We start from the raw sequence: 26208 nt of genomic DNA, 5'->3' as shown, positions 1-26208 counted from the left end.
GATTTTGGCTCAGGTCATGATCTCATGGTTTGTGACATTGAGCCCTGCATTGGGCTCTATCCTGTTAGCTCTTAGGTGCTTGGGATTCTCTCTCTCCCTCTCTCTCTGCCCCTACACCACACACACACACACACACACACACACACACTGTCTTTCTCTCTCAAAAATAAATTAATATTAAAAAACCTAAAACCTAAAGAAAATGAAAGGTTTCATAAAGAAAAAACACCCAGAAATTGGTTCAAAGAAAAACCTCTTTCTTTGAAGGCGCCATGAGAAAAAGAACAAATATTAATGCAAGTGATTCCGGAAAAAAAGTGACAAAATAAAAAAGAACTGTGTTATGGAAAAGATGTATATTATAGAATTAGAAGAGATTAAACAAACATGAGAGGGTTTTCAGTTTTAGTTCTGACATGTTTGGATGTTCTTATTCCCTTTGAGTGGAATAAAATAAAATAAAATAAAATAAAATAAAATAAAAACAAAATAAATGGAGAGATAGTCCATACATTTAGACAAGAAGATATAAACTTAAAGTGTCAAGATGTCAGTTCTTCCCAGTTTGATCTATAGATTCAATTCAATCCAATCACAATCCTAGCAAGTTATTTTATGGATTATTGATAAATTGATTCCAAGTTTATATGGAGATGCAAAAGACCCAGAATAGGCAACATAATATGGAAGAAGAACAAAGTTGGAGGACTGACTTACTTCAAGACTTACTATAAAGCTACAGGAATCAAGATGGTGTGGTATTGGTGTAAGGATAGACAGATCAGTGAAACAAAACAGAGAGCCCAGAAATGACGTCTTTAGATATAGTCAAATAATCTTTGGTAAAGAAGGAAGGGCAATACAATGGAGAAAAGATGGTGCCTTCAACAAATGGTGCTGGGACAACCAGACATGCACACACACACACACACACACACACACACACACACAATAAAGGCACAGCCTTTGTAGCATTCACAAAAATTAACTCAAAATATATCATAGACCTAAATGTAAAACACAAACTATAAAACTCCTAGATGATAACATAGGAGAAATCTAGATAACCCTGGGCATGCTGATGCCTTTCTTAGATACAATACCAAAGACACAATCTATAAAAGAAATAATTGATAACATAGACTTCATTAAAATTAAAAACCTCTGTTCTGCAAAGAAAATGTGAACAGAATAAGAAGACAAGCCACAGACTGGAAGAAAATATTTGCAAAATACACATTTGATAAAAACCTTTTATCTAAAAATATACAAAAGTCTTAAAACTCAACAGGAAAAAAAACAACTTGAATAAAAATGGACCAAAGATCTTAACAGATACCTCAATTAAGAATATATACACATGAGGCAGCTCTTCCTGCCCCTGGGTCCTGTCCCCATGCTTTAATAAAATCACCTTAAGAAAAAAAAGAATATACACACTTGATAAATAAGCATATGAAAAGATGTTCTACATAATACGTCATCAGGTAAATGTAAATTAAAACAATAAGGTATCACTATAGACATATTAGAATGGCTAAAATCCAGAACACTGACAACACAAAATAAATACTGGTGAGCATTTTGAGCTACAATAACTCTCATTCATTGCTGGTGGGAATGCAAAATAGTATAGCCACTTTGAAAGACAGTTTGGCAGATACTTAAAAAACTAAAAATACTCTCACCATATAATCTAGTAATCACACTCCTTAGTATTTACCCAAAGGAGTTGAAAACATGTCCACAAAAAACTTGGATGTTTATAGCAGCTTTATTCATAATTGCCAAAACTTGGAAACAACTAAGATGTTTTTCCGGAGGTGAATGGATAAATATACTGTGATACATTCAGATAATGGAATATTATTCAGCACTAGAAAGAAACAAGCTGTCAAGCAATAAAAAGACATGGGCAAACTTTAAATGCATATTACTAACTGAATGAAGACTATCTAAAAGGCTACATATGGTATTATTACAACATATGATATGTCTGAAAAGACAAAACCATGGAGGCAATAAAAAGTTCAGTGATTGTTGGGCAGATGGAGAAGAGATAAACTGGGAAAGCACCGAGGACTTTCAGGGCAGTGAAAATACTTTGTATATATTACACTGATGTATATATGTCATATACATTTGTCTAAAATCATCAAATATACCATTCCAAGAATGAATCCTAAGGTAAATCATGGACTTGAGGTGATTATGCTGTATCAGTGTAGGTTCATTCATGGTGCCATTCTGGTGAGTGATGTTAACAATGTGGAGGCTGAGCATGTGTGGGGGCACGGAGTTAAGTCCATGGAAAACCTCTGTACTTTCCTTCCAATTTTGTGGTAACCCTAAAGCCATTCTAAAAACCACAGTTTTTAAAAAATTAAATGATTGTACAGAAATAACCCATTGCATATATGATCAAATGAGTTTTAACAAGGGTGACAAGATTATTTAAAAGTAAAGGACAGGGGTGGCTGGGTGGCTCAGTCGGTTAAGTGTCTGATTTCGACTCAGGTCATGATCTCGCGGTTTGTGAGTTCGAGCCCTGTGTCAGGTTCTGTGCTGACAGCTTAGAGCCTGGAGCTTGCTTCGTATTCTGTGTTTCCTCCTCTCTCTGCCCTTCCCATGCTCATGCTCTGTCTCTCTTTGTCTCTCAACGATAAATAAACGTTAAAAAAAAATTAAAAAAAAGTAAAAGACAGTCTTTTAAATAAGTGGTTCTGGGAAAACTAGATATCCATCTGCAAAGAATACAGTTAAACCAATATCTAACACTACAAATAAAAATTAACTAAAAATGGACCAAAGACCTAAACGTAAGACCTAAAACTATATAAAACTCTTAGAAGAAAACATGAAGGAAGCTCCACAACATTGGATTTGGCAATTATTTTGTGGATAGACATCAAAGACACAGGTAAGTAAAGAAAACACAGATAATTGGGCTTCATGAAAATTTTAAAAAATGTGCATCAAAATACAGTATCAACAGAATAAAAAGGCAAATAAAATATTTTCAAATCATGTATGCGATGAGAGATTAACATCCAAAATATATAGAAAACTCCTAAAAATCAACACCAAACAACCTGATTCAAAAAGAGGGAAAGAATCTGAATAGATATTTCTCCAAAGAAAATATACAAATGACTAACAAACATGAAAATATGCTCAACATCACTAATCATAAGGGAAATGCCAATCAAAACAATAATACGATACCAAGTCACACATTAGGAAGATTACTAGCAAAAAACAAAAAGACACACAAGGTTGAAAACATGGAAAAATTGGAAGACTTGTGTGCTGTTGGTGAGAATGTACAATGGTACTGTCACCATGGAAAACACTATGAGGATTCCTCAAAAAAAAAAAAATGGAATTACCATATGATCCAGCAATTTTACTTGTGAGTATATACATAAAGGAATTGAAAATGGGGTCTCAAAGAGATATTTATACATCCATGTACATAGCAGCACTCCACAGTAGCTATAAATGCGAGTCACTAAGTTGTTAGCTAATGAATGAATATGTAAGATGTGCTACAGACATACAATAAAGCATTATTCAGCCTTAAAAAGAAAGAAAATTCTGACGTATGCTACAACATAGATGAACCTGGAAGACACCATGCTAAGTGAAATAAGCCAGTCACAAAAAGATAAAGGCTATAGGATTCTACTTATATGAGATATGTAGAGTAATGAAAAAAAAATCACAGAGATGGAAAGTAGAATAGTGATTGCCAAGGACTGGAAGGAAAGGGGAAATGGGGATTTATTGTTTAATAGATATAGAGTTGTGATTTTACAAGATGAAAAGTTCTGGAGATGGATGGTGGTACTGGCAGAACATGTGAGTGTGTTTAATACCACTAAAGCATACACTTAAAAAGAGTTAAGATGGCAGATTTTATGTGTGTGTATTTTGTCACAATAAAAAAATATATAAAAAAGTATAGGGCAATAGAAAGATAGATAATATTAATACCAATCAAAAGAAAGCTAGAGTAGCTGTATTCATTTTGGACAAAGCCGATTTCAGGACAAGAAAAAATACCAGGAATAAAATAGGGCATTACACAATGGTAAAGGGGTCAATTCTCCAAGTAGATATAACAATGCTAAACATGTATGCACTCAACAACAGAATGTCAAAAAATACATGCGGAAAAACCTGATGGTCCTGCAAAGAGAAATAAGCAATTTCTTTATTAAAATTGTAGACTTCAACACCCCTCTTTTATTAATTAGTAGATAAAGCAGGCTAAAAATCAGCAAGGACATAGTTGGTTTGACCTGAAGTATCAATTAATGTGATCCAATTGACATGTATAGAATGCTCCATCTAATATAACTAGTATACATTCTCCTCAAGCTCATATGAAACATCCAACAAGATACACAGCCATAATATACAACTTAGCAAACATAAAATAATGGAAACCATACAAAGTAAATTTCCAGGTCACAATGGAATCAAACTAGAAATTGACAATGAAAAAATATCTTGAAAATCCCCAAATATTTAAAAGACTTTAAATAGTATATAAGTAAGGAAGAAGTCTCAAAAGAAATCGAACAGACATTTTGAGCTATAGAAAAATAAAATATGACATCAAATTTGTGGGAGGCAGGAAAAACAATATTTAGAGAAGAATTTATAGCATAGAGCATTAAATACATGGAAGAGAGATATATATCGGCAATATAAGCTTCCATTTTAACAACTATAGAAAGGAGCAATTTAAGTCTAAAGCTAGAAGAATATGGAAATAATAAAAAATTAGAGTAGAAATCGATAAAACTGAAAACAAGACAATGGAGAACATCAATGAAAGCAAAATCTAATTCTTAAAAAGACTTTCAATTTTTTTTTCTAGGAAAGTTAATGAGAGACAGAGAGGGAAAGAGGGAGACAGAGAGAAAGAACACAAATTATCAACATCAAAAATGAAAGTGATAATCACTACTGATCCTGGAGTAATTAAAAAGGGGTAATAAAAGAATACAACAAACAACTTTATGTCTGTAATTTGAAAATTTTGATGAAATGGAGCAATTCCCGGAAAGTGTAACCTAAATTCACACAATGAGAAATACATAGATGAATAACCTTATAACTATCAAGGAAATTGAATCAGTAATTAATAACCTGCAAAATATGAATCACAGATGTTTTCACTAATGAATTCTGCCAAATATAAAAGGAAGCAACAATATCAATTCTCCACAATTTTTTCCAGAAAATAGGAGCAGAAAGAACACTTTTTATTTCATTCTATGAAGTGAAAATTATTTTTTAATGTTTATTTATTTTTGAGAGAGAGAGAGAGAGCACGTGAGCTGGGGAGGGGCAGAGAGAGAAAGAGAGAGAGAGAGGAGATCCAAAGCGGGCTCTGTGCTGACAGTGGAGAGCCTGATGCGGGGCTCAAATTCAGGAACCGTGAGATCATGACATGAGTTGGAGTCTGATGTTTAACTAACTTTGCCACCCAGGCACTCCTGAAGTGAGAATTATTTTCATAGGAAACGAAATGAAACCAAACCAAAAAACTACATTACAGGAAAGAATAAGTACAGAGCTATATCTCTCATGAACATAAACAGAAAAATTGTGATCAAAATATTAGAAAATTGAATCCAACCATTTTTACACATTTTAATACATTTTTCTACATTAAAAATTATTTCAGGTATGCAAGGTTGGCTCAACATTCAAAATCAAATTCAATCAATGTAACCTACCACATATATATATATATATATGTATATATATGTATATATGTATGTGTATATACATATATACATATATATGTATATGTATGTGTATATATATATAAAAGAAATAACTCTTGGGGAGCCTGGGTGGCTCAGTCACTAGAGCATGCAACTCTTGATCTCGGTTGTGAGTTTGAGCCTCACTCTGGGCATAGAGATTACTTAAATAATAAAAAAATACAAAAATATATGTAAAAAAAAACTCTCACAGAAGTGGTAATGGGAAAAGTTCCTCAATGTGATAAGAAATATCTACAAAACTTCAAAATCATTTTTAATAGTGAGAAATTATATGCTTTACTCTAAAATCAAGGGGAAAAAATTCTCTACAAGGACTAAGATCAGGGCAAGGATGTTCTCTCTCACTGCTCCAATTCAACATATTACTAGAAGTCCTTGCCAGTTAAATAAGAAAAGGTAATAAAAGGTATATGGATTAGAAATAAAGAAATATCACTGTCTCTATTTGTAGGTGACAAGGTTATCTATGAAGAAAATCCCAAAGAATTGACCCAAATCCTTAACTGATAAGTGAGTATAGAAGACCACTGAATGAAAGGTTAATATATAAAACTAAATTTCCTGTATTACAGAAATTAACAATTGGAATTCGAAATTAAAAAACCCACAATTTTACATATTGTAGGATTCCAATTATATGACATTTGGACAAGAAAAAACCAGTGAGATAGTAAACAGATCAGTGGTTGCCATAGGTTGGGGAGCAGGAGAATTGAATAGGTGACACACACAATTTTTTTTTTTTAGGTGGTAAAACTAATCTGTATATCATAATGGTGAATAGAGGACAGTAAGCATTTGTCCAAACCTATAAAACTTTACAGCACAAAAAGTAAATCATATGTGGTACGCAAATTAAAAAAATAATTGAGGAAGTCAGAAGTTCTCAGAGTAGAATGCAGAATGTAACAAAAGAATATAAATGGATTACAAATATCAAAACAATCTCACTGAGGGGGATTGGGGAATAAGATACTGACCTAAGCATCTTTGCAAATGAGTGGAGAGGCAAAAAGAGCTTAACATTAGATTTATACTCCAGTTGATAAAGTTATTTCCTATGGATGTACAGATTAACAATTCTGAAACCACTATACAGGTATACTACAACTGAACAATTAAGTTAATATATAGTGGAAACCAGATTTCTTACTTTTTTCTTAAATATTTATTTATTTTTGAAAGAGAGAGAGAGCATGAGCGAGCAGGGGAGGGGCAGAGAGAGAGAGAGGGAGACAGAGGACCCAAAGCAGGCTCTACACTGACAACAGAGAGCCCAATGTGAGGCTTGAACTCATGAACTGTGAGATGATGATCTGAGCTGAAATCAGATGCTTAACCAATTAAACCACCCAGATGCCCCAGATTTCTTACTTTTGAGTGAAATATTATAGATAAACAGGAAAAGAAGGTCAAAAACAATCCATGTGGTAATGGATTAGAGTTGGAAATATCAGTATGAGCTCATATTTAGCTTAACATGGGTACAGATGGATACACGTAGAAGTATTTATTATAGATATGTGTATATACACGTTAGTATATGAATATATAACTCTTTGCCTTGTCATCTGAGAGGGTCTAGAAGTAATGATAGCCCAGTAGTAATGAGTACACCTGGTGTCCAGATCTTTGTTTCTAAAACTACTCTCCAATGAACAGAACCAGAGATCCTTGGTGGAACGGCTGAATCTATGACTGGGTAGGAAATATACAAAATGAGCCAGGTGCATTTTACAACGCTGGAAAAAAAAAATCTCAACAAGACAGAGAAAAAAGCCCCAAACTCACAATAACAGGAGTGTTTCAAAGGTACACAGGGGCCAATTGAAAGAGGTCCAAATGGCCAAAGTTGGAATAATTTGAGCAATACAATTAATAAAGTAGGATTGGACCCTTGTGCACTGTTGGTGGGAATAAAACCAGGTGCAGCCACCGTGGAAGACAGTATGGAGGTTCCTCAAAAAATTAAAAATAGTAGTACCCTACAATCCAGTAATTGCACTTTTGGGGTATTTACCCAAAGAATACAAAAACACTAATTCAAGGGATATATGCACCCCCATGCTTACTGCAGCATTATTTACAATATCTAAAACATGGAAGGAGCCCAAGTATCCATCAATGGATGAATGGCTAAAGATGTGGTATATATACAATGGAATATTATTCAGCCATAAAAAGAATGAAATCTTGCCATTTGCAACAAGACAGATGAAGCTGGAGAGTATAATACTAAGCAAAATAAGTCAGTCAGAGAAAGACAAATACCATATGATTGCACTCATATGTGGAATTTGAGAAACAAATTCTAACAAAGGAAAAGAGAGAGAGTGAAACCAAAAAGCAGACTCTTAACCATAGAGAACTAAATGGTTACCAGAGGGCAGGTGGGTGCAGGGATGAGAGACAATAGGTGAAAGGGATTTTTTTTTTTCAACGTTTATTTATTTTTGGGACAGAGAGAGACAGAGCATGAACAGGGGAGGGGCAGAGAGAGAGGGAGACACAGAATCGGAAACAGGCTCCAGGCTCCGAGCCATCAGCCCAGAGCCTGACGCGGGGCTCGAACTCCCGGAACGCGAGATCGTGACCTGGCTGAAGTCGGACGCTTAACTGACTTCGCCACCCAGGCGCCCCAAGTGAAAGGGATTAAGAGTACACTTATCTGGATCGGCACTGAGTAATATATGGAATTGTGGAATTACTATATAGTACACTGAAACTACTATAACACCATACGTTAACTATGCAGGAATTAAAAACAAATGAAAACAAATAAAGTAGTATTGGATTATAAACCAAATTATAAAATATTCATGAGTCCATACTTATATATAAAAAAAGGATTTAATAAATAAATAAAAATGTAAGACAGTAAATAAATATCCCACTTAGAGTAATTTCAAATAATTTATGTACATAGTCTGTCCTTAAGAAAGTGGAACATTATTTCCCAGTCCTTAGTCATCGGCTATGCTTAGTGACTCTCTTTCAAAGAGGGAAGTATGGAATGAGGGGGGAAAAGAGTAACTTTACAGTGGAGAAGCCTGACAAACACTATCTCTGTCCAAGTGATCAAGGTTAACATCAACAGTGGTAAGACATATTGATAGTATATACCTTGGATATTATGTGCAGATAATGGCATTTTTTGTGTATAATCTTCCTTCCCCCCAAATTTATCCCAATCTAATCATAAAATCATCAGGCACATTCCAACTAAGGGACATTCTATAAGATACCTTACTAATGTTCCTCAAAATTGTGAAGTTCATCAAAAACAAGGAAAGTCTAAGAAACTTTAAAAACCAAGAGCAAACCAGAGGACATTACAAGTAAATGGGATCCTGAATGAAAAGAAGATATTAGGTTAAAAATTGGAAAATCTGAATGAAGTGTGTGCTTTATTAAGTACTTATTAATAATAATGTATCAATATTGATTCATTAATCGTGACAAATGTATCATAGTAATGGTAAATTTTAATAATAGAAAACTGAGTATGAGATATATGGAATTCTCTATAATCATTTTGTATTTAAAACTGTTGTATCTAAAATTAAAAATTAAATGTTTATTGAAAATAAAAAGGGAACTATGTATACATATATATAATGTGAAAATTATCTGGAATCTTCTGGGGATTTTTTTTTCATGCTGATATTTGGATCTCAACATCACTCAATTCCATCAGAAACCCTAAGGTATAATTTGGCCCTGGCATCAGATTTTTTCTTAAGCTTTTCAGTATTATGAACAATTGAATTAGATGAACTAAACGATTACTCATAAAGAAGTAGAAACCTGAAATACTTTAATAACTATAGAAGACAGAGAATCAGACACAAGTGGCTTTATCTGTGAAACCAAAGTAGGCTTCAAGTAATGGTAATGCCTAGGTTGTTTAAACTTCCTTAAAATAGAGAATACATTTTTAAGAAAGTTCTCTTATTCTCTCCAAGAAGTAAATAAAACCTGATATCCAAAATCAGCTAGGGGATCACAAAAATAACCACCATGACAATAAATAACAGCCCCAATTTCACCTATAAACAGAGATGCTACGTGTTCAAAATAATAAATCAGGACAAACTAGTTTTTATCCCATTAATGATCTTGTGACTCAACACAACGATATTCATTACTATAAACTGACTTTACTAATAGTGTAATCCACTTAAACCTAGGGAGGTGTCACAGTCTTTGTATAAAACCTTAATCATACTAGAAAATATAACTGTACAGTAATTAAAACTCCTCTGAATTGACAAAATGTATGTCAAATGTAAAAATACATTCTTAATGCATAATAAAGCTTCCAGAAAGTCCTTTCTAGATGTTTCTTCTACATATTTATCACACCCCCATTAATTGCTTCAAAATGTTTTCCCTCCCAAACTTTCCCCAAACTTGGCCTGTACATGTATGCTTTTATTTCTTACCCCATCATTTACCCTTTTTTTCTTTATTGGAATATTGATTCTCTGTACTTTCTAAAGTAGAATTTTTTGGTTCTTAGCTTTTCCAAATTTCTTTTTTCCTTTGCACAATCTGCACAAAAGGCTAAGGGGCTGATGAGGCAAAACAGAATCATGACAAAGACAAGTAGGAAGAAAGAGAAGCTGGAAACGTCAAAACTATGGGTGAGAGGGAAAGTCAAGGAAGCTAATGACCTTGAATTGATATATTTTAGTCAGCCACAACAGGTTAATGGATAAGAACCTTATGGTTATTTTGATATATTCCAAAAAAGCATTTAATAAAATTCAAAACTTTTCCTAGTTAATATTTCTTAACTGTTATTGAGGAAACCTTCTTAAACTCAGCATATATTTATTTTTCTATGACAAAATGGAATTCATTGCCTTTTTCTCAACTGTTACTAACCTGACTTAAATGCTTTTTAAATGATTACTGATTTTGTTTTTTTTAAGGGACCAGATACACTGATTGACTAGTCTCTAATAAACAAATAAAAATCTGTCTCCAGTCTAGATCTCTGATGGGTGGGACCTAAGCATCTTTGGCTTTAAACAGCTCTCTGATGTTTCTGATATACACATTGCTTACCATCCAGTATTGGGGGGAAGATAGGCAACTACACTATTAATTTCAGTATGAAGTAGACTGATTCTAGGATTCTGGAAAGCTATGCGAGGTACTATGGAGACACAATGGTGGGAAACATCGCTTCTGACTGAGAAGCCTTCTAAAGATGGCGTATTATAAAGTCTGGGAAGGATGAATGCAAAGTAATACAGATCATTTATTCAGTACCTCACTTATGAGAAGAGAAAGAGCTTCACTTGAATTGCCGCTTACAGGATAAACCTGTGGATATTTGAAGACAGACTTCTTGTCTTTTTCTAAGAAAAACATTTCAGTTTCCTAGTGTTGGGGAATATTTAAACATTAAATTTGCAATGTCCTGATACTGTAGTACCAGAGGCCTATTATTAATCATTAAGTTTCTAATGTTCCAACAGAATTGGCAGAAACTAAGAAAAGTGTACATCTTCTTTATCCACTCATCCATTGAACAATTGGGCTCTTTCCATACTGAGGATTTTCCTTTTTTATTGAGATGTAATTGACACATTATGTTAGTTTCAGGTATACAACTATAGAGAGCAACATGGGGTAAAGCAGTTACTCACGTCAAGCAGTAACTTAGGTCAAGCAGTGACACAAGAACCAAGGGCATTGCAGCTAAGACCAGATAGCACCGAAACCAGCTTGAGCTGACAACACATTCAGAACCGATGCTCAGCAGAAACAGAGGAGGTCTGCAAAGGCCCAAGACTCGTTAAATCCTTTAAAAAAAGGAAGAGTTTGGTAGCAACCTTAAGACTTTCAAGACACTGACCATTTTGTGTGTGACCACATGAAACATGGACGATTTGGAGGCAGCGGCCACCAAAGGCTCTGATCGATTGATCTCCGAACAGAACAGAGAGCCTCCACTGCTTGGACATAATCAGCGGCACATTCTGAGAGCTGACCTGGACAGACCTAGGCTCTGTGTCAACTGTGTGTCCAAAGACCGATTTCGTGTTCGGTTTTGTTATTTCCCTACCCCCTGTTCTATCTGTTTGATGTGTTGCTTGTCTTGTGATTTGCTTTGTGTGACATGTAAGAAGCAAGTTAAACAAGTAGTGAAATGTCATTGAGTTTGGAATCGTGAAACTGCTTTATAATTATATTAATCTTGCTTTATGATTGAATAAAGCTGACACTGTAGAAAGACACAACTTGTGTGTGTGCCTTCATAGCATGCTCATGACAACATAATACTTTGAGATTTGTATATATTCGGGAATGATCACTACAATAAAGCTAGGTAACATCTGCCACCATATATAGTTATAAATTTTTTTTCTTGTGATAAGAACTTTGAAGATCCACGCTCTTAGCAACTTTTAAATATGTAATCCAGTACTATTTTCTGTTGTTACAATAGTGTATATTATATCAGCATATTATTAAAGAAATATTTCAAAGTTTTGCAGAAAGGATGAAATCTTCCATGAGTGATGGTGATAAACTTGTCTCTTTGGGGGAAAAATACAGAATCTTATCTCATACTATACTCACAAATATAGGCAGGATGGATTAATACTAAAATAAAAATATAATTCAAGTATGTATAATCATAAATACAGTAAATTTTAATCAAGTAGTAACAAAATGTTATAAAACCAAACAAAATAGAGGTAAATATGGAAAACTTTTCATAATTTTGCAGAGTACAAAAGCCACTTAAGGAACACAAAATCTCTAATGCTTTAAAGGAAAGGAGAGGCAAGTTCAAATCGAGTCAACAATAATGAAGATCAGAATGACAAAAGGAAAGTTAGTGATAGTTACAAAAGAAACAACAATCTTGAAGAAAATAGTTAAAGCCTATCAAAAATACATTAAGAACATTTCTGTAAATTGGTTTTAAAAAGGTAAAAAAGGGGCGCCTGGGTGGCTCAGTCAGTTAGGCATCCAACTTCAGCTCAGGTCATGATCTCACAGCTCGTGAGTTCGAGCCCCACGTCGGGCTCTGTGCTGACAGCTCGGAGCCTGGACCCTGCTTTGGATTCTGTCTCCCTCTCTCTCTGCCCCTCCCCCACTTGTGCTCTGTCTCTCTCTGTCTCTCAAAAATGAGTAAATGTATTTTTTTAAAGGTAAAAAAATATTAGAAAACTATGCAAGGAACAAACAGAAAAAATAAAGTACAAATAATAAATACGAAAAATGCTTCAACCTCAATATTAATGATGAAAATGCACACTAAACAAGAAGGGGATGCCGTTTTTACTTAGAGGACAAAAGTAGAAATGAATTGGCAAGGCATGTAGAAACAGGCTGTGTCATCAAAGAAACAATTTGGTGTTTGTTTTAACTTAAAAATATGCAGTCTTTGACCCAGTTATTCAACTTCTAGGCAAGTTTTATACATGTGCACAAATATAAATATATATCCTATAATAGTAAAACTTGGCAACAATTCAAATATTCAGATTTTTAGAAAGGAAAATTTCCACTTGTGATGGTTAGTTTTATGTGTCAACTTGACTGGCCATGGGGTGCTCAGATTGAGCATAAGTTTTGGATGTGTCTGTGAGGATGTTTCCAAATAAGATTAGTATTTGGATCAGTGGGCTCAGTAAAGGAATTTGTCCTCCCCGATGTGAGTGGGTAACATCCAATCCACTGGAGGTGTGAACAGAACAAAAGTAGGAAAGAGGGGGAGTTCAACCCTCTTTTCCTATCTCACTACTTGAGCCAACATCTCATCTCATTTTCTGCCCTCGGACTGGGATGTACATCATCAACTCCTCTGGTTCCCAGCCTTTGGAACCAGATTAAATTATACCATCAGCTTTTCTGGGTCTCCAGCTTGTAAACAGCAGATCATAAGACTTGTCAGTCTCCGTATCTGTATAAGCCAATTCCTCATAATAACTCTCCTTTTGTGTATATATTATCCTATTGGTTCTGTTTCTCTGGAGATCCCTGACTTACACATCACTCAACTAGTATACTTGTAAGTATACAACTAGAAGTACTCTTGCAACTACATTCTGGCTAATCAGATATAGATAAGCAGTGATAGTGACAATTGTGAGCACACCCCTAAATAGAGAAATTGCTCACTCTTCAATTCCTCTGTGCCGCTCTCCCTCTCCTGCGGGCCATATCAAACATAATGGAGAGGAACCAGGTCCTCTTGTATAAATGAGAAAAACACTCTTGAGGATGGCAGACCAATAAAATAAATGAAATCTGGGTCCCTGAAAACTGTCCTGGGGAGAGCCATCTGACCCTCCTGGGATTTCCGTGTGAGAAAAAATATACTTTCCATCTGGTTGAAGCCACTGTTAATCAGTTTCAGTTTGTGAAGATAAAAAGATACTTCAAGTGATCCAGTGGTAAATGTACAGGCACTAAATGTGTGACACTGAAATGTGAAAACATGCCATTATAGACACTTTTATCGGAATTCAAATGCGAATTCATAGTCAAAAGCCACAAATCAGCATTCTGACATCTCCAAAGTTCTGATGAAGAGACATAAGCAAAGCAACTTCTACTTCATCACAATTGCATTTTTTCCCCACTAACCTCCAAAGTAGGAGCCATCTGTCAGCTTCATTTCTTTACTGGATTTTGTGATGACACCAGCAACGCCATGTTGAATGAAATACATCTTTTTACCCACAGCTCCTTCTCGTATGATATAATCTCCAGGTTGAAACACCTCAAATCTCAACTTGCTCAGCATGGCAGTCACAAAATTGGGGTCCGCATTAGCAAACAGTGGCATTGTAGCCACTAGTTTCCGACAGTTGAAGTTGACTATCTCCTAAAGATGGCAAGAGTAAAGAGATATTAAGAGAGATATTAATCACATCAGGGAGATAAGCACACTTAAATTAAAATCTATATATAGCACAGTTTTGCAATTTAAATTCAGAACCAAGGATACATAAATTCTAATAATCTGCATATCTCTTCAAAGCCAGAAATCATGGTTTATTTTGGTGTTGGAATTTTATATTCGCAGCACCTAGTATCGTATAGATATATATTAAACATTCAGTAAATGTGAATTAAATATGTACATCTTATCTTTTATACCTTCTCATCCCTTTGCTATACTCTACGTAAAATTAGAACTCAAATGTGGAAGAGTTTCAGTCTCCCTTTGATCTTATTTTATGAAGAAAAGAAGCCACACTACCTCCTATTAACTATAATATTGCTGCTCCTGTGCTCCGCTGTATTGTTGAATGATCTAACTTGTACCTACTGACCAGAATTCTGAAACAGAGGCCCAGTTGCCAGACAACAGAATTTTTTTTTCTTAATGTTATTCACATTAAAGTGAGGACAATGGAGTGTGCAGAGAAAGGTTACCCAAGAAGGCTCTAATCTAACTATAACCTATTATTGTAAATTCAATCTGTTTCTGGGATAGACCAGAAAACCACTCTTTTCAAGGCCTCCTGGGTTTCCATTGGAAGTCTTGGAATGGAGGGGCCATATGTTCTTTCTCCTAAGTTGTTTGTTTGTTTTATTTCTGGAACCAAGCAATTCTCAATTAGAAGACTTACATATTTGATTTCATTCTGTAGATTCTGGTCCAGATTATACACAGTGCTATCTCCTTAGGCTAACATACAGATATGGGACCAACCATTTTTAATCTTGCAAGTTAGATACGTAAAAGGATAAACAATAGGAATCTAAATTTTACCACAATGCCTTTTCTCAAGCTTTCTTCTCCAATAAGCCCCAAGGGAAAAGGGTTAAACCTGAATTTGTGATCTCGTTTAAGAGATATAGAAACTGAAGGAAACCCTGTTAAAAGATGGGAAAAGGGCAAAAAATATTTGGAGATAGTAGCAAAGGTTGAGATCTGAATTATTTCTTTGGGAACATATACAAATTTATAGAGTAAGGCTGAGGGAAAAATGTTTCCTCTATCTTAATTTTTTTTAAATATTTATTTATTTTGAGAGCAAGAGAGTGCACGTACTTGAGCAAGAGAGAGCAGGGGAGGGGCAGAAAGAGGGGGGGGGGAGAATTGTAAGCAGGCTCCATGCTGTCAATGTAGAACTTGACATGGGGCTCCATCCCAAGAACCATCACATCATGACCTGAGCCAAAATCAAGTGTCAGAAGCTTAACTGACTGAGCCACCCAGGTGCTCTGAAAGTTTCCTCAACCTTATCTTGTTTTATAAAATGACCCAACCTCATCTTGGAATAGGTAAAAAAAAAAAAAACAAAAAAAACAAAAAAAAACAAAAACAAAAACAAAAAACACTTCCAGCTGATATAGAGGGCACGAAATTTGGGGTCCATCACAGAAAAAAAGGTATTTCATCCTTAATCATATCTTTGGAGTTCAGCAGAGCAAAGAAGAGTCTCTAATGGTGAGGCTTCATGGAGGATGGTAAAATATTTAAATGTCAGCTGTAACAAGCAAACAGTGAACATAGCAACAAAAAACGAGAAATATATTACATGCAACACCCAAGCCTAAATAATGCACAGCTGACTCCATGGGTGGCTGTCCATTGACTCGTGGTCAATTTTAACTAGGGCTGAAGTGCCGTGGCGGGGGTGGGACTAAAGCAGGGTTCAGCCCTTACTACAGTAAGTCCTTAGTAAACATGCATGCATGCATGTATGGAAGGTGGAAAGAAGGAGGAAAGGAAGAAAAAAGGAAAGATGGGAGGGAAGGAAAGAGGGAAGATGGAGTTTCCACGTGGAAAAAAGTGCTCACAAAAACGAATTTTGTTCCCATTGGTATTTACTTAAAACTGTTAGAAATCTTTCTCAAGAAAATCACTTGAGAAACAAGTTTCTTGTTTATAAAAAAACGTGTTTTTTATTATTCAAAATACTTCTAAACAAAATGTCATGAAGATAAGAGGTGAACCACTCAAGGTACTCAAGCTAACCACATGAGTTGAAGGAAGACAGAGTAGGTCATTAAAAGGACCAGACTGATTGAGGAATTAATGATTCCACATGTAAAATGACAGAAGAATACTGTGTAGGAAAGTGAAAATAAGTCAGGTTGCAGAGAAAATAAGAATTTTCAAATAAAAATAATAAGGCAGAGAATCTTTTTATCTATGTTCTTTGAGTTAAACTATACAATTTTTTCTCTTCATTGTTCTCTTATGCTTTATTTTAGAAAATAATTGGAAGTATATTTTATAAACAATTTAACTGTTCTTTATATGAATAATTCTTTTTCTGTGATGCACTGCATATTAAGGTATACCTATTGTGACTGCCTTGATTATAACACTGTGGGGATAATTTCATATTATTGCTATTGCTTAAAGGAACCCATTAATTTTCTCTCTCTCCCTGTGGAAATTTTACCTCCAATGTGACTACAATCAGTTTGAAACTGTAAATTCTAACAAGTATTTGATAAGAAAAAAAATGTAATTAGACAGAAGGTGATTTGCATTTAAAAGCCCTCTCTCCTCCCATGAAAGTTGCTTGCTTGGAGGGCATATAGTTTAATGGAAACACTCATGTGAGTCTAGAAGTGAAGCAAAACTTTTAAAAGCTCTTCTCCATCAATCATATTTCTTTATAGCACATTTTTTAGGGAACATATTTAATTAAGTTATTAATATCTCTCCATATGTAAAACAAGACTTTTAAAGCTCCTCCTCCATCAATCACAGTTCCTTATAAGCACATTGACTTTAAGGAAGACACACGATTAAGTTATTAATATCTCTAATTTCCATCCAGATTCTTTATGGCACTTGTTATAATGAGCTATTTTAGCAACATGTCTGGCCTGAATGAAGAGTATTGACCATATGCTTTAAATTGAGGAAAGCTCCATTCCTAAGAGAATCAGATGTAGCCCTGACCTTAATAAGGCACTCCAAATTACTAAGCTTACTATCAACACTTAAAAAAAAATGTAGCTACCTCTTCCCAAAGCATCTTGTACATCTTGTAGTAACAAGTACAGACGTACTAAAAACCAACCAACCAACCAACCAAACAAACAAACAAATACAAACATCAACCAAAAAAAAAAAATCCTGCAATGATGAGAGTCACTCATAGGGGCCAAATGAAAGAGCTACCAATGGCTAAAGCTTTAACAATTTGTGTAACAAAGTAAATGATGTGGTACTGAATTAATCCCAAAGTATAAACTAAATGACTATAAGATTATACCTACATAATTAAACAACTGAGTAATTTAAACACACAAATCTGTTCAAATTCCAAATACACTTTTACCTAGTAAATAGAAACATAATACAACAAACAGTGAAGAACCCTGCATTTGATTCTACTTTGCCATGTCTGTTTACTTCAGATATCAAAGTCTTTCCTTTTTAGCATTGTTTTGTCTTGCTTTGCTCTCCTATGTCATAATTATTTCAGTTCATTGTTTAGTCACAGAGGACTAGAATATTTTTTAAAGTATAATATAGACAGAGTAAAGAGCACAGATTTTAAGTGAACACAAATCTTAAGTGAATTTTTCAAATGTATAACCACCTGATCCCCATATAGGGGTTATCGGAAAGTTTCCCTTTATTTCCTTTTCCAGTTCACACCAGAGGTCTTAGCTATTCTGATTTCTATCACCATAAAAAGTTTTACCTGCTCGTGAACTTCAGATTAAATGGGATGATATACTCTGTAGTCTTTTGTGTCTTGCTTCTGTGTGATTCATCCATGTTGTTGGGTGGTGATAGTTCTTTTCATATTTCAGCCTATATTTCATTTTATGATGCTGCCACAGTTTATTTATCCATTCTACTTTTCATGACATTTAGGGTGTTTTCAGTTTTAAGCTATTAAGATACACCTGTTATGAACATTCTTGAAGTGCCATATGCACTGATTTCTCTCTCTTTTTTCTTTTGGCTTTTTAAGTTTTTATTTTAATTTCAGGTAGTCAACATACAGTGTCATATTAGTTTCAGATGTACAATATAATAATTCAACACTTGCACGTATCACCTGGTGCTCATCACAAATGCACTCCTTAATCCCCATCACCTGTTTAACCCATCTTCCTACTCCCCTTCCCCCACCCCTCTGGTAACCATCAGGTTGTTCTCTATAATTAAGAGTTTGTTTTTGATTTGTCGCTTTCTCTTTTTTCCCCTTTGCTCATTTGTTCTGTTTCCTAAATTTTAGATATGAGTGAAATCAGATGGTATTTGTCTTTCTTTGACTTACTTATTTCTCTTAGCATTATACTCTCTAGCTCCATCCATGTTATTGCAAATGGCAAGATTTCTTTTTTTTTATGGTTGGATAATATTCGAGAGAGAGAGAGAGAGAGAGAGAGAGAGAGAGAGAGAGAGAGAGTGTGTGTGTACATATCTTCTTTACCCATTCATCCACTGATGGACACGACACTTGGGCTGCTTCCATACTTTGGCTATTGTAAATAATGCTGCTATAAAATATAGAGATGCATGTATCCCTTTGATTAGTGTTTTTGTATTCTTTGGGTAAATACCCAGCAGTGTTTTTAACTTTTTGAGGAACCTCTGTACTGTTTTCCACAGTGACCGCACCCACACTGACTGCTCTTGAATATTTATTTACCTTTTATTGGAATTGCTGGTTGATAAGGTAAGCTTATATTTAATTTTAGTAGATACTACCAAAAATTTTCTAAAATGACTGTGTTATTTTTCTTACATGTTAGTAATATATAAGTTCCAATTGTCTTATATCCATAGTAAAATTTGATGTTATCACTCTAATTTTAGCCATTAATAGGTACGCAGAGAGATCTCGTTGTTTTACAGTTTTTTTCTCTTTGTAGTTTTATTTTACATTTCCCCAATGATTAATGTTGTTATGCACATTTTTGTATCTTACTGATCAGATGAATATCCTGTTTGGTGAGGTGCCCAGTCAAGTTTTCCTCATTTTCTTCCGGCTGTTGGAATTCTTTTTACAGTCTTGATATGAGTTCTTTGTTGGGATATACATTGTAAATAGCCAATCTATGGCTTGCCTTTTCATTCTTAGTGGTATCTTTTATCATATATATATATTTTTTGGTGAGCTGATTCCAGTTTGTTTAAGTTTATGACAATCAGGAAAATGGGATTTGAGATATGCGGAGATTTCTTCTCTAAGTATTATTTTTTACCATAAATCAGCACTTAGGAATCATGCAAATTCTGAGACCCTGGGAGAGCTTAAGCAATATTTTGTTTGACTATTGTTAAAAAATAGTAGTATTTTAAAGAATAGTGCTCCTTGAAGCACTACAATTCTTTACCGATAATTTAACCATCATTGTGGAAAGTTCCATTTTGTGAAACATTTAGATCTCCTCCATTCTACATTATTTTATTCTACACGGTATAGTTCTAAAATGTTTTAGGGACGGTAGCTATAAATGTAATTACCATCATTACAATAATGAATCACAGAGTAATCTTAACAAAACAGAGCTGCTGTTACATTGCTAAATTCCTACACCCAACACACCCTGTATTTTTAGACTCTGCAGAACACACAAGACCTTCCTTCTAAGAACTTATATTAGACATTCTGATGGCATCCAGACATATAGACTTCTATACTAACTTTAGACACAAGTAAATAAATATAGTCAAATCTATATCAACTGACATTTTATCACCGAGAACATCCTATAAAAGAGTGCTGCTAATGTTGTCCTATTTTTTCCCCACAGTTCAGTTGCCTTGACTAGTAAGAATTAGAGTCAGTGGATGTGTTAGTTTTTTGTTTGTTTGTTTTTTAATGTAGGGATAATTTTAAGAATGACATTATAAAAATAAGAGACAATATTTTTTGAGTTCTTGCTGGTTTCTAGGCTTGCTTTAAATGTTTTACAAGTATTAATTTATTTTATTGTTGCAAAATTCCTATACCTTAATTATTACTACTACCCCATTTTATAGAAGATACTGAGTAATATGCCGAAGACCGCATACTTGCAAGGGGAAGAACCATGGTTTGTTTGTTGGGCAACCCAGCTCTTTAACTCAGGATTTTGATGGATTCTAAGAAGCCATCTTACTTTTGTACATATCTGGAATTACCAAAACCCTGAAGGTTTTGGTACTAACCATAATTTGTTCTTCTGAAATTTACACATTTTGAGAGCCTGACATGAACATTTGTTGATTGTGAGATAGCAAACTGATGGCTGTGCACCTGGCAATTATTTTTAAAAATCTAAATCTAAATGCCTTTATTTCCTGGAAAATAAAACAAGTTTTTATATAAAGAAAAGCTATTTTTCTTGGAAAGTAAAAGAAACTATTCAGGATTATTCCATGGGTCCTTGCTCTCATCATAGTTCTCATGTAGACAGCATCAGTTTTAAAAAGGCTTCAACGACCTGCCAAAGAGAACATTCTCCTCCCTGTTAATCTTTAGAGGAAGATGATAATCCTGTGGACATATTTATGGGACTTCACTAAAATACATTTTACCAGGCTCAAATCCAAATTTAAAGAATCTGAACCTATATCTCTAGGGGATGAGATTCAAAATCTCTACTTTTAATAACACACTCCAAGTTATAAGCAGTCAGGTTTAGAAACTATGGTTCCTAAAATAAAGAACTATCTGAAAGTTTATACCTAGTTGAGGGAGGAAGATGTACATGTATATATGCTGTAGAAAATAATTGTAAGTAGTAAAATAAATATGGGTTTGTGTGTGTGTGTGTGGGGGGTGCATGCACACACTCAATCTCTGATTTCAAAACCAGTTGGCTCTGTGCCCATAGAAAGTGACTCAGATTCTTCAAATCTTAATCTTTTCATCTGTAAAATGGAGGTTATAGCAACTCTATCAAAGATTATGATAATTAAATGAACACAAGTAAAGCATTTAACAAAGTTCACTCAATGTTATCTGTTTTAACCGCTGTAATTTATAGTTTACTAAAAAACAATGTCGGTTAAGATCAAACGAATTGTATAGACTATATACTTTATAAACTTGTAAAGAAACAAAAGGTTCAAGGTAATTTGGTTAAGAGGATACTAATTCAGGTAAAAGAAAAAGTTGAGTTGGGGATTGTTTATTAAAAACCAAAGTTAAAGTGAGTGCAGAGGTTCAGAAGAAGAAAATGACAAGAAATTCTTAGGGTAGACTCAGTGAAATTCCCTTCTGGCTATCATCAAGAATAAAATATAGGATTCTTATAATAAAGGTGCTCTATTGATATAATAAATTCAGAAGGTGAATTGTACATACACATTCCATTATTTTTTTTTTAAAAAGGAAACACATTGGGAAATTTAAAAACAATTTCCCCCAGCATTCCTAACTGGCTTATATTGATCTGGTGGTTTGCCTTCTAAATTGCAAGGTGGTTGATTGCATGCATAAGAAAATTGGCCCATACAAGCAGACCTTAATGCTTAAAAATGTTCTAAACATTTATCAAACGTTGACTACAAGTTAGATACTGCTTCAATTTCTTAAACTGAAACCATTTCCCTTGATTTCTATGTTCTGTTAGGGAAAATTTAAGATAATCTATTTCTGTGGTTGAGATCATCTGTGTTTTTTTTTAAAGAAAGTTTTTATTACAACTCTTAATTAATTTGAATCTCAAAACCTATGTAATATACTACAAAGCTAAGGAATACTTGCCTCTAGTATTTATTTTGGGGAAATTAAAGGGTTTAGAAATAGAAAAATGAGATTCGATGAATTAATACAGGATGCCTCGGTTTTAGTTTATTGTAGTTTTCCATTTTATTAAAGAAGAAAGTAATTAAGCATTTTTGTATTACCAAACAGCTGCATGTAAAAAAATCTTTGCAAAAAATGAAAACACACATATCTCTTAAAATATATAAAAAAATTTTGTATTCTCATCTCCTTAATAAGAGTGATTTAATGTGCTTGTGTATTCTCTTAAGACAAACTCTTATTCACCTAAATATAAGTGTAATCATAATATACATTCAATATTTGTTTCTTGTTTCCCACTTTTATAATATAAAATATTTCCCATTTTGAGACATGGTCCTCATTGCTGTCCTTTTTAATGGCAAAACAAAATTCCATGATTAATGGTTAATATCTTGTGTTAATCATAGGTATATTAAGAGAAACCCAACAAAAATACAGAGAAATAGTCTGCAATAGCCTCTTAAATACTGACATTTTTCACCATTACTTGTTTTGAAACCTAGCTATATCATTAGTTGCCAGATTAATAGTCTCTTTAAATTATGTTAAAGGTAATTAGCCTAAAATTTCTGCATATACAAATGGCCAATTATGATTAAGTGGCTTAAATGAAATCCGCCTGCTTGTAAAGGACGGATCAGAACAAGACGAATTCTGAGATGTACAAATTCAAACATTTTAATGTTTTCCGTTGTTACAGTTCTCATAGGCATCTAATTTGGTTTTGAGGTATTAAATCACATTTAAGCCTTATAATATGAATGCAAATGAAGTCTGAAATTAATTTAGTCTTAACATAGTCCCACTGATTTGCCTTCCCAGAACACAGGAACATATTGCTCCATTAGGTACCAGGCAGAATGACAGCAAATGACAGAAAATTCTAACATGCACTTAAATTTGACCATAAAGCAAAGAAAAAGAGGTAGAAGCAGATCAAACAAACCTAAATCAAGGAATTGTATATTGGCAACATGCACGTTCACTGGAGACTTTGTATCTCAGCCCTACTGTGTGGTATCCCAGACTGGAGCCCTGGAAAGATTTGTATAAACTCCAAAAGAATACAACTCCAGTGGCCCGCAAGCTGAAAGCAAGTTGTAAGAATAGTTTGTAGAATAAGTATTAAGGTATCTGACACGGGAAACACAGACTGACATGAAACTGTCAAATATAGCAAATAAAGCAGACAAATGTCCAGAAATATGCTGAACTAAAAAATACTATTAAAACAGAACTAGCAGATAGTAAAGTGAAGACTCAATATTGAGAAAAGGTGTTTGGAGAATTGGAGAAGAACCTATATTTGAAGAATTTAAAATAAAACCCCCATAAATTCATTTTCATCATGAACACTCAGTAATAGAAATGATGTGTGTATTGTACATGTGCAAAGGATGGAAGGAAATCAGGCCAGGCCCTAAACCAGGCAGGCATCCTAAGCTGCACTGAACATTCATTTACATGTCACTTTGGTTGGACTTGCACAGAGCACTGCATGTATTGCCAAGTGTTATGGGCTTAATTGTATCCTCTCAACATTCATATTTTGAAGCCTTGATTCCTAATACCTCAGAATGTGACCGTATTTGGAAAGAGGACCGTAATAGAGGACGTCAAGTTAAAATGAATTCATTAGGGTGGGCCCTAATCCAATCTTCCTGGTGTCCTTTGGAGAAGAGGATGGGGACACACGCAGACACTGGTGATACAATAGCACAGAGAAAAGACCATGGGACGACAGAGAGAGAGGCCATCTGTAAGCCAGGAAGAAAGGTCTCAGAAGCCTCCAAACCTGCTGTCACTTTGATTTTGAACTTCTAGCCTTTAAGAGAGTAAAAAAAAAAAAAAAAAAACAAAAAAAAACAAAAACCAAAACACATTCCTGTTGTTTAAGCTACGCCATCTGTTGTATTTGGTTATGGAAGAAACTACTAGAATGAAGTACTAGAAACTAGTACTATGAAACTACTATGAAACTACTAGAGCAAGTTAGGCTGGTAAAAGTGTGGCAGGAAGAAGAAAACTGCTCCCTTCTGAATATCTGCCAAGACATGGGAGAACCTCGGCTCTGAAAGTGAGGGAGGGGCAGGGGCAAGATGTATACACGACCCAGTTAGGGTCACTCTGAAGTGATGTGGAACGCAACCCACACACTGCAACAACTTCTGAGCTCTTTGGTCCGGGGATAAAAATCCAAAACAATATTTACTTCTACCGAGAAAGGATTTTACTTTATTTTTGTATCGAGTGTGAAGCATCTGGGTATTCAGGTGATAAGAGCAGCTGGGAGGTGGAAATGGCTCTGAAGATCAACACTAGAGATACAAGATTGGGTGCTATTTTATAAGATTAGTTTTTTAAATTTTCATAAAATATATATTTAGCTATTTGGTACTTCTAACCATTCCTAAGTGTGCAGTTCACAGACATATTCACGATGTTGTGTAACCATTATCACATCTAACTTTTCCATCACTCTCAGCAAAAAGTCTGGAAACTCCCCCTGTCTCCCTCCCCTCAGTCCCTGATGACTTCTATTTTACTTCCTGTTGCTATGAATTCGCCTATTCCAGGAAGTTCATATAAGTAGAATTATACAATCTTGCATGGGACTAATGTTTGAAGGCCTAGAAACAAACAATGCCACTGGAAAAATCTCGGGAGGGGAAGGAAGGTAATGACCAGTGTTAGGGAAAATTAAGGGAAAGGCCCACTAGTCTGGCTCTCCCTTATTCGAATAATACATGTTATCTTTACCCCTCTTCCCATCTCCCTGATTTCCTTTCCATATCCTCACCAGCACTTGTTCTTGTCTTTTTAATAACAACCATTCTAACAGACGTGAAATGGTATCTCATTGTGGCTTTAATTTGCATTTCCCTGATGATTAATGATGTTGAGCACCTTTCCATGTACCTACTGGGCATCTGAATATCTTCTTGGAAAAAAAATATCTTAAACATTTTTTTTTAAGTTTACCCACTTATTTTGTGTGAGAGAGAGAGCATGCCTGCACACATGTGAGCAAGGGAGGGGCAGAGAGAGAGGGAAACAAAATCCCAAGCAGGCTCTGTGCTGCCATGGTGTCAGTGCAGAGTAGGATATGGGGCTTGATCTATCCCACCAAACCAGAGATCAAACCTGAGCTGAACCCAAGAGTCAGTCGTACTTATCCGACTGAGGCACCCGGCGCCCTGGAGAGAAAAATCCATTCACATCCTTTGCCCATTTTTTGAATTGGACTACTTATCTTCTTGCTATTGGGTTGTATGAGTCCCTTAAACATTTTGGATAGTAACCTCTCATCGGATGTGTGGTTTGCAAATATTTTCTTCCTTTCCATAGGCTGGCTTTTCATTTTGTTCATTGTGTCTTTTGCTGTGCAGAAGCCTTTTAGTTTCATGTCGTCCCATTTATTTACATTTGCTTTTGTCACTTATGCTTTAGGTGTCACATCCAAAAAAGTCACTGCCAAGATTGACATCAAGAAGCATTTTCCCTGTGTTTCCTTCTAGGAGTTCTATGGTTTCAGATTGTATACCTAAGTCTTCAATCCATTTAGAATTTTAGTATGTAGTGTCAGCTTTTCTCTGGCAATTAACCATATATGAACCTTTTACATTTCTTGTATTTTTAGTAAAGTACTTTAACGTTCTTTTCATAGTTTATTTTTTCCCCATGTATTTATA

At 34.7% G+C, this 26208-nt stretch overlaps 1 protein-coding gene across 1 annotated transcript in view; it reads right to left on the bottom strand.

The window, feature by feature from the left end:
- Nucleotides 1–26208, bottom strand: part of HCN1 (hyperpolarization activated cyclic nucleotide gated potassium channel 1) — a 390472-nt gene that overhangs the window by 37313 nt on the left and 326951 nt on the right. Inside the window, exon 6 of the mRNA XM_011286847.4 lies at nt 14424–14664. Coding sequence (XP_011285149.2) covers nt 14424–14664 — 241 coding nt within the window. The remainder of the gene's footprint in view (nt 1–14423; nt 14665–26208) is intronic.

The sequence above is a fragment of the Felis catus genome, chromosome A1, assembly GCF_018350175.1.
Source record: "Felis catus isolate Fca126 chromosome A1, F.catus_Fca126_mat1.0, whole genome shotgun sequence".
Classification (NCBI taxonomy): Eukaryota; Metazoa; Chordata; class Mammalia; order Carnivora; family Felidae; genus Felis; species Felis catus.
This window is presented reverse-complemented; position numbering and strand designations above follow the sequence as displayed.